The following is a 10,070-nucleotide window of genomic DNA, read 5'->3' on the forward strand; positions in this document are numbered from 1 at the left end:
TGATTTATTTTTTTCTGTATCTTTTCCTGGAAAGGTTGATTATTTTCTCATTTCCATCAAAAGAGGACTGGAACTAACTGCAGCATTAAGCATGGAAAACGTCTCTTAACTGCCCTTCATCTGACACAGTTACCCCACTCTCAGTTGCAATTTTACCATCAATAATACATGTGATCCTTATGTTTAAAACACAGGGGTGCATGGCTTTAAACACACGATCAAATGTTGCTGAAAAGAGGAGGGCACCCCGGTGCAGTCCAGCTCTGCCGCCCTTTTCTACAGTCACTTTCAGTGCGTCAGCGGCAGAATGTTTCTCTTGTTTTGGGCTTGAATTCAACAGAAACGCACCGCACACTCCGCACACACGCCACCGTGTTGCCTCCACTTCGTCATATCATTAAAAAATGAAGACAAACATCAACAGCGTCAGTCCTTCAACTCCCTGAGCAAACCGCGATGACATGCCTGTTGCACAGGAGTGCCTGTTCCACACTGTGCCACAGCCTCCGCTCTCCTGCACGCAGCGCGGGCGCGATGATGGATTCATTATAGACTGTGCGAACTGAGTGATAAGGGAACAATTAACATCGATTTCACGGGGAGATGAACGGAGATACAACAGTGGGAAAACTTGACAGCGGGAGCGGCGGCTTGATGAGTCAATATGAGAGGATAGAAAGCTCCAACTGTGATAATAAGTCCGAGGATGGATTGAAAAGAACGCACGTTGGAAGCTGAACGCGCACAGTGGAATATATGCGAAGACATTAAAACTAAAACAGGCATTAAAACGTGATAGGAACGTCACACGTGCTGCGTAAATAATGAGGAAATGCCACATGTGCTGCGTAAATCATGAGGATGGCACCAGAAGAATGTTTTTAATACAAGCCGAGTAAACGCGTGTGAAAGCCGGTGAAACCCAAAGTAGTGATGCGTGCATGCGGACAGCTCTTACCTTTGGAGATCACGCGTGCCGCGCAACAAACAAGAAGCAGGAGGCCCGTCATGGAGAGGTAACGTCCTTTTGACAGCGCGCCCATCCCGACGCGTACAGCTGTCCGCGGGTGCGCCATAGTGGGGACGGCTCTCCGGATCTCCGCTGCCTCCTCTCGCCTCCTCCTCCGCCGGCGAGCTGCTGCTGCTGGACGAGCCCCGGCAGCGCAAGTTCCTCCAGGCAGCCAGGGACGGGGGCAGTTTGGCGCTCAGGCGAACAGAGAGGAGGGGGTGCTGAGTGGCTCTCTGGGTGGACTCTTGACAGAAAGAAGAGAAGGAGCATCTTCACTTCACTTTGACCGCGAGTGTGCGCGTTCCGAGTTTAGCCCCTGCTCCATCATCATCACCATCCCTGCCTGGAGTGTGGCTCCTGCAACCAAGCTGCACAGAGAGGGAGAGAGAGAGTGAGAGAGTGCATGTGTGTGTGAGAGAGAGAGAGTGCGTGTGTGTGTGAGACAGAGAGAATGTGTGTGAGAGAGAGAGAGAGAGGTGGAGACTGCAGGCTTCCTGTAGACCTATAGTCTCTCAAACATTTATTTTTGTTTTAAGGAAGCTGCCACATCACCAGAGACGTGCACAGACATTTCCAGGGGACTTTTCTCAAATTAGCGCAGGTTAGTTTCCTGTAGTTTAAGCAGTGATATGATTTTGCGTCTTGAGCTTAACAGGCATTTATAGGACTGGTAACCACACAAGTCAAACTTAGATGAAAAAAGATAAACTCTAAATAAATAAATTCAGGTCATTATGAGTTGACTTTTTTGACTTTTGCAAATTCAGACTCCCAGTTAGGACGGTGTGACATGAGAAGGGGCATAGGGCATCACTTTGCATAAAAAAAAAATACATTATCAATTGTACGATACTGAGATTTAATTTGGTCCAACTTCAGCAGCTTTGGGGCTTCTTTTATTTATACAGCCACGATATATATGAAATAATTTTTCTCCTGAATGGAAGTTCGGTCAGAGGGCAGTTGCAGAGGCAACATTGGCACAATGCTGTGCACGTCCAGGCATGAGACCAAAGCTGTGTCTCAATTTAGGGGCCGCATCCTTAGTTGGCTGGATTCTCACAGTGGCGCAACAAGCCCCAATTCGAAAGTTCCTCCAAATGGGTCCTTCCACCACTGTGCAAGGGACCAACATATCCCATGATTCATTGTGCTACAGTGACAAACTGTCTTTTCAAAGAGGTAATATGGACAAAAGGGGGCAAAAATGCCAGTAGAAGTACTCAACTAAACAGTCAACAGTACACATGTTAGACAAGTTTTCAATATTTTTTATCAACCGAAGAAAATTTGTGACCGTAGCTTTGTTGCTATGTGACGGCCGATGTCAGCTGCGTAGACCGGGTCCTCCACAGGATGCTGCAGCTGAATCGTGACACAGCTCAAGACTGTATGGTGGTGCCGAAAAGTAGAAAAAAGAACCGAGGCAAGCATTCACAAGCCTCTCTTAAACAGGGTCAGGCCTGGTGATAAATGTGGCAGAAACGTTAACACTCAAGATACGTACAGTCAGAGTGATAAATGATTTTCTTTTCATTCAGTCACACATACAGTGCAGAGAGTAGACTGGCCCTCAGTGCTCCCGGGTGCCAAGTACACTTGTAAGACATGTTTCTTGGGATTCTTGCTCTGGTACGTTAAAAACTAAAATCTCTGGGTTTATTTGAGCCACAGAATAAGCTCAGAGGCCTGTCACTGCTAAGTCCTTAGAAAACATGTGAATATGAGATGAAAGAAGGTTGTGTTTATCTGTGCTGGTTGGAGTCACTGATTGACCTGATTGCTGAGAGCAGGAGCATCTAAGCCCACAGGAAGTAGTAGGTGCGTTTGATTTAATGCGGCTCTGGGCAGCGCTGACTTAACGTGATGCATGTTGCACTTAACACAATGCATTTTGGTGAGAGCACCAGCAGATCATGCCGGCATCCACCTTGAACACACCTCAAGCCAGTTTCCAAAAGTCTCCTGTCCTTCTGGACCAGTCAGCACCTTTTGCTTTTGTTCTGCTTTTGATTTTTTTTTTTTTTTCATACCACAACACATTGCACTACCACACACACACATCCACATGAACACTACTGATGCTACAAACTCAGCACACCTCTTCTCTTATTGCTGTTATTTACACAGTGAATGATTTTCTTTGTTCCTGTTGTTTTTCATGAACCAGACTGCCCATGTGTAAACACAGTTACTTCTGATCGAACCTCTGATCTTGGATGTTATTACCAGGTGTCTATAGGGGCCAGATATGCTGGTGAGAGTGGACCACTACACCGTTTTTTATGTAAAGTACAATTTTACTACTAATGCCATAGAGTCAGTTGCAACATAAGGTACACCTGTGTACACGTTATGACACTCAGCACTGTGTTGATAGGAGCATGTGGGTGTATAACTGGGCCTTTAGTGGTGCAACTGTCTATTACTCACTGAGAAGAAGGTGTATTTTAACCAAACACGAATTGAAGCTTTGAAAAACATTGAAATTCTTTTTTTTTTTTGTCCTCCATAGAAATGAAGGGACGTGTTATTAGAGACACCTCTGAATCGAATGCAGTCCATTAGGTTTCCATCTGTCAAGGCTGACGATGGACTGCACCTGAAAAGCCTTCAGATTTTGTTGCTCCACTCTGCAGTGACAGTCTCCTGTGGTTGGGACCTGAGAACCTGGAACAGAGGAAGGGGCCACAGCTTTGTTTCCACTTCTGTTTCCACTTCTGTCTCCTCTGCTGCGGTATGACCGTCACCTGCAGCCTCTTCCCCAGCTGTTGGGGTCGATGCCTGCCTGCTTCGTGTCACACTTTCAGACATCCTTGTAGCACAGGCGACCTCTAAACCTGGAGCTTGTCGACATCTCTTCTTACGGGACGGCTTTGGGGAACCGACTGGGGTACATGCTGTAGTCATGACCAGTCCCCCTGAGGCGGGGCGCACTCAGCATGACCAGCATGCAGGTGGAGTGAGCACGTTCCAGGACATATAGGCATCACAGGAGAAAACTGCTGAGCTGTTTTTCTAGTCTGGTATAAGGGTCCAGGCCTCATTGCCGTACAGGATCCTGGTGACACAAGCTTGTAGACCTGGCGTTTGTGTGAAAACTTGTTGGACCACTCTCTCCTTTACAGCTGTATGGTTCCTGTGAGCTATATCCCTTTGTGCTCAATTTCTCAGAAACTAACAATGACATTAGAAAGTAAAGTGTTGGGTTAAACTAATATTAAAAGCAACCAGAGAATGCTTAACCTTCGAAAAACCGAGCATGGCATTGATGCATGTTTTCAACAAAATATTGTATAAATCCTGAACTGACAGCTAACAAGCATTGTATTGTGTCTCAATAGTTAAGTGTTCTGCTCTTGAAGGTGACTGTAATGGTCCTTTACCACAACAACAGATTCACAATGCATGCAAAGACGTGGTATAAGAGAAGCTTGCTGGTTCAACTGGACGTGGAATTTTCTCACACTCAGCCCCGTGTTGATAGAAGCATGTGGGTGTATTACTGGGCTTTTAGTGGTGAAACTGCCTCCTAGTGTCTATTACTCACCAAGAAAAAGGTGTATTTGGACCAAACATGACACGAAGCTTAAAAACACTGCAATACAACTTTTCACATTAAAAAACTACACAGAAAGTTTGATTATAGGGTTTCTAGAGTTATTCAACAAAGGTGTGGGTGCATGTTTTTCAAGCCATTTTTAGACATGAACTCGTTTGAATCGCTTTTCACAAATGAAGACAGGTTTGACATATAAATTCCAATGCAGGAATTATGTATATTTGTAATTGGTATACGTATTTAGTGTCCTCTACATGTATAGTACCTATGATAGTATCTTTACATGCATAGTACCCGGATACAGATATCTCATCCTGAGATTGTTTTGTTTTGATTGTTTTTGGCAGTTTTGCGTTCATCAACACGCCCACTCACTCACTTGCGGATGTTTCTCTCCTTCTCACGATCGACATTACACGGGGAGCTGTCAGGAAAAGTGTCCGACATGTCCAGAGCAACTGACTTTGACAACTTCCTCTCACAAAGCCGCTTTAATTTTCACATACTTTATGCTCAAACAAAGGAGATGCAGGATGTTGAACGTTCACCAGAAGGAAGGTTAGGCTACACTGAAGGTTATGAATTATAACACTTGATACCAACTGAAATAATAAGCTTAGAATTGAAAAAAAATAAAACTATGTTCAGACATTACTTTGTCCATGTGGGCTTCTGAAGGTTAAGAGAAGGTCAGGGAGAACAATAGCACCCAAACACAGCACCAGCGAGTAGCAGTTGTTGAGGAGACGCATCTGAGGCCTCCCAGCAAAACTGGAGCAGAACTCAGAATATCATATTGAAACACAACTGCAAGTGAATGCACCATGAATCATCACGTATTTCAGCTGACAGTAAATATATAAGAGGTGGTTTTAATAAATACATGTGTGCTTAATCAGAAGCTAATTACTAACTAACACGGAATATGTATCAGTGGGAGAAACAGGGGGTCAGCAAGGACCCACAGCTCATTTTGGCCCAGAGACCACCTATGGAGTCGATCTGGAGCTGCCCGGCTGAAATGTTCTTAAATTGTAATCCCCACAGAACTAACCTTCATTAACTTTTTAGTCAGTGATTGCTTGGCTGAGCAGAGTTCTGCAGCCTTAGAATTTACAACTTCAGAAAAAACAGCGAAGCCTATGCTATGCTCATTATAGTAATAATATAACATGTATTTGCAACCATGTAATGTTCTCTTTCTTCTTTTCACTGTTATAATATAATACCTATAATATGTTAGCTGAGGATTCAGTGTAGATGATCTGTTGTCACACATGACAGTCTGTCATCTGTAATTTAAAGTGAGTTCACAGATAAAACATTATTGAAAAATGAATAATTATATGAGAGAGGGGGGGGGGGGACATCTCTCATGGCACATCTCTCATGTATTGTAAGTGCTGTTAAAACAAATTATGTGCAAATTGAAAGGATATTCTTCTGGGAAGTGTCGGCTTAGTGTGTAACTCTAATATATTTAACTACAACGATGATAATAGTAATCATATTGTCCATGGTACATGATTCAAACAAATGGCAGGTTTATTAGAAATTTGTGAATTCATCTTTTTGATTCTCACTTTATCAATAACTGCTCATAAACTCTTTTAAAAAGCCACAACTTTACTTCTTGTTCATAATCTGTGCTGTCCTATCAGAGAATGTCAGTGACTGCGCTGCTGATTTGTGGAACATCACTGGCAAGCTTCCCTCCCATCATGCAAGGCCCCGGCTGTTTCGTCAGGAAGTTCTTGACCTGATTCTGTGTGGCAGAGATTCTGCATACAATTATGTTTTCACTCTCATCTGAGAGAAATGTGATGGTTTGTAATCAGTGTGACCAGCAGACAGCTCTATGAAGTGGGTTTACGTATGAATTTCTGGATGTGAAGAAAATTAGATACTGAGGTGAGCGACATTCGCTATATCTGAATGTTCACAATGTAATTTGTAGGTGTTCCCACGAAAAGAAGCATATCTTAACTCATTCATCAGACACAGCTGTCATGCTTCCCTGTGCTGCTCAGTGATACATTGCAAACAAATACATAGCCATTGTCTCACCCCTTCCAAGTGTATAGGAGAACCTAACATTGCCCTACAGGTAAAATAAAAATATAAAAGTTCTTCTCCAGAGTCAGTGTTTTGTTGGTCCAGTGGAATATTGTACAGACATGGCCATACAACATGGCTGGCTACATGTAAGAGGATCTGCCCCTAATTTGAATGTAAAGGGCTCATTATAAGGTGACAACATGATTCTTAGTTCAGGTGATTAAATATTAACCAAAATAATTAATATTTGGACATTTCTGTGATAAATTGCACTTAATACCGCACACTGCTCCTTTTTGGCAAAATGTTCAATGTCTTTATGCCTACAAATATTTTTACTTTCTTGCAACACTGTGCAAATATCTTTCTAACGTCAATGGAATATCAACCTTCATATTGAATACGAGTTACATCCTTGAACAGTCCGCCGAAAGAAAGAAAAATAAATCACTCACTGTGAAAGAAGTTGTGAGGCTGAAGGTCTGCATGTAGCCTTGCATTCTGCTTTGGCCTGAATAATGTCCCCAAAGTTGTTGTTCTCAATCAAAAAATGCCACTGCATCACATCTCTGAGTTTATACAATTAGTTGATAGTTTACAAAAGTTGTGTAAGATTCTCTACTTTGGAGAGATGGATTGTCTGCGCTAACATGAGAGGTTAATGCTGCCCGGCTAACTAGATGAGTGTTCTTTCCAAAGAAAGTGCCAACACTGTTAAATAAGTTTGCTTTATGTTATGTTAGTATAGATAACACTAAAATTACCAGGGTTAATAAAATAGTTCTCCTCGAAAATATAGTAGCAAAGGTGCCAATTTTCTTAAATTAATTTACACGTTAATGACAACATTTGACCTTAAACCTAACAATTGAACTCATAATGTGTTTTGCAACATTTCAGATCACTGGCTTGTTTGGAAGTAAAATCTGATAGACAAAAATAATTGTCATCCCAGACCCAGGGAAAAAATAAAATTCAACAGCTACAAACCTGACGCCTGCTTTAAATAATACACTCCTATAAGTCTACATTTTAGTGGAAGTTATTTGACCGTTTTGAAGCAGGGCTCGGCGAAAAGTCTTTCCATAGATTACATTTCAGTCACAATGTTCAGAGGCTCTCTCAATAAATGCAGCATTTTCAAGTTGTTCATCAGAGAAGCACACACATTACGACGATTCAGGTTTCAGCAAGATATTCAAGGTAAGTGAAATTCACAGGCACAAAGGAACGGAGAACGTCAGAAAAGCATCTCATCCTTGACCACTTTCATAACATCCTGCTCTGGACTGGACACTTGTGACAGGGCTACAAGGGGAAGCTGAAGGACAAAACTTGAAATGATTCACCTCCTGTTGCTTTTTATTCAGAATGATTGGGTGAGCAATCAGCGCGAGTACTTGCAGCCATGCAGATAACACAAAGTGGACAGCCTCTTGTTTTCATGGATTTGGAGAGAGCTGATAGAATGGTACACAACTAGAGTTCAGCCATACTTCACTGGAGTGCAGAGGTGGGATTATTGTGCAGAATAATTTAAACTCCAGTGGCAGTACGTTCCTGAAAGGCCAACATGTGTGTCTCTTAAAATCTGCACAACACAAAATCACATTGTCTATTAGCTAACAAACTCGAGAGTAAAATATGTCAATGTGTCAAATACTTTTAAGCTTTATTCTCCACAATGTGCTTCCTGGAAACTAAAGAGATACATCTATGGTAATGTTTAATTAAAGCAGTTGTTTGAGACTAGTTAAGATATTGTGATTTAAAGTAAACACTGACCTGGAGAAAACTTTTTCTCTATTCAAGCCTCAATATGAAACGGCAGATTTCAAAACATTCACAGCCAAACACCTACTCTGTCTGTCCGTCCTCTGGTGTCACAACATTAAGACTACATTTGATCAAGGCAGCAATAACATATCCTTGAAACAGTATTTGCAAGTCAGGGAACCTGGTTGGGCAGCAAGAGGCAGAACTCATCTAAGGGCATGGATATCTCACTGGTCAATTTCACAGATGGTGAATGTTACTCTGATAACGTGGCACAGTAAAAAATAACAGTAAACAGTACAGATCCAGCACAATATTAAATAAATATTGTGTACACCCGACCATCAGGGGTTAGTATAGAGCTCCAGTGTAGTCCACAAAGTTTTAAAGGGCTGCTCACAAAAGTATCAAATGTTTTAATCAGACGAGAGGTGCAGCAGACAGAAGCAGGAAGTGATGAATTAACTCCACTGCTGAGATCACGTGATTTTATCACCACTCACTCTCTTGACATCTTCTTCCATGTGTGTGTCACTGCCTTTTCGCCCATAGATATTTTTCTTTTCTAAATGTTTGCATCTGTCGCATGTTAGAAGCATCATCACCCCTCATTTCTATCTATTAACCAGTGGTGATCCACTTGGTTTACAACTTGCTGCGATTACTAAGAAGTACTGCAACATTTTCCAAAGACTGCCTTTGTTTTGTCTGTGTGCTCTATGTCTACTGCATCTCTACTTTTCATAGATCACTTTATAAAGGGGCATCCTCTCACGCTTATCCTCCCTGAATATAACAACGTTTTCAATTTTTTATGCGGCTCATTACTTTCCCTTCTGGTGTTTTCAGATTGGAAACAAACTGAACCATGGTTCAGTTTGGTCTGGGCCTCAGAGAATCCTTTCTCTTCTGCTATATTGCTCAGGACTAAACAAGGTTCTGAAGATGTGGAAGCCTCATCAGACTGCTCTGTTAGTGTCAAGGTTGAATGTCGGTAGGACCAAAATGCAGATGACAGGTGTTGAGCTAAAAATGTAAAATCTGCAGACTTACTGTCACTGGAAGGCAAAAGAACAAGGTCAGCTGATGATGGTTGAACAAAACAGGAGCACACAAACATGAAGAGACGACCTGGACAAGATGAAGGGAAACAAAGGCACACGGGGGGGGGGGGGGGGGGGATAATAGAACACAGGTGAAACACATTAGGAACAGGTGCAGACAATCACAGTGGCAGGAAACAGCAATAAAACAGGAAGTAAATGAAGAGATGTTACAAAATAAAGCACAAAGTGAAAAACATATTTAAAAAAAGTTTAATATAAACGCGAACCTTGACCTTTGACCTTCCAATGAGGTCATCATTGAGTCCAAGTGAATGTTTGTGCCAAATTCCCTTGAGGTCTTCTTGAGATATTGTTCATTAAAATGGGATGGATAGACAGACAACTTTAAGTCACTGGCTGTCGCCGGCACCAAAAGACAAAAACGTGGAAACATGGCTCATAATCAGTGTCTGGCTTACAATGTTGTGGAGCAAGCAATGAGAAAGGTGCAACATTTTTTCTTGAGTGCAGAAACCAGATGAAAAAACTCAGCTGTGGAAAGTCATCAGTTGATTTAATTTGCCTTAGGAAACTATCCTGACTGATGAAATAGCAGAAA

The 10,070-nt window shown here is 42.2% G+C and overlaps 1 protein-coding gene across 3 annotated transcripts in view; it reads right to left on the reverse strand.

Annotated features, from left to right (window-relative positions):
• The window catches only part of unc5db (unc-5 netrin receptor Db), a 184,353-nt gene extending 174,792 nt beyond the window's left edge, over positions 1–9,561 (reverse strand). For 2 of the 3 annotated variants that reach the window (XM_020093970.2, XM_020093968.2), the window contains exons 1-2: positions 9,459–9,561; positions 959–1,377 (exon numbers count right to left, since the gene is read on the reverse strand). In XM_020093970.2, coding sequence (XP_019949529.1) covers positions 959–1,076 — 118 coding nt within the window. In that variant the 5' untranslated portion in view covers positions 1,077–1,377; positions 9,459–9,561. The remainder of the gene's footprint in view (positions 1–958; positions 1,378–9,458) is intronic. The other variant, XM_020093969.2, reaches the window with a different exon arrangement.
• Between the last annotated feature and the right edge of the window lie 509 nt (positions 9,562–10,070).

Source organism: Paralichthys olivaceus, chromosome 4, assembly GCF_024713975.1.
Source record: "Paralichthys olivaceus isolate ysfri-2021 chromosome 4, ASM2471397v2, whole genome shotgun sequence".
Classification (NCBI taxonomy): Eukaryota; Metazoa; Chordata; class Actinopteri; order Pleuronectiformes; family Paralichthyidae; genus Paralichthys; species Paralichthys olivaceus.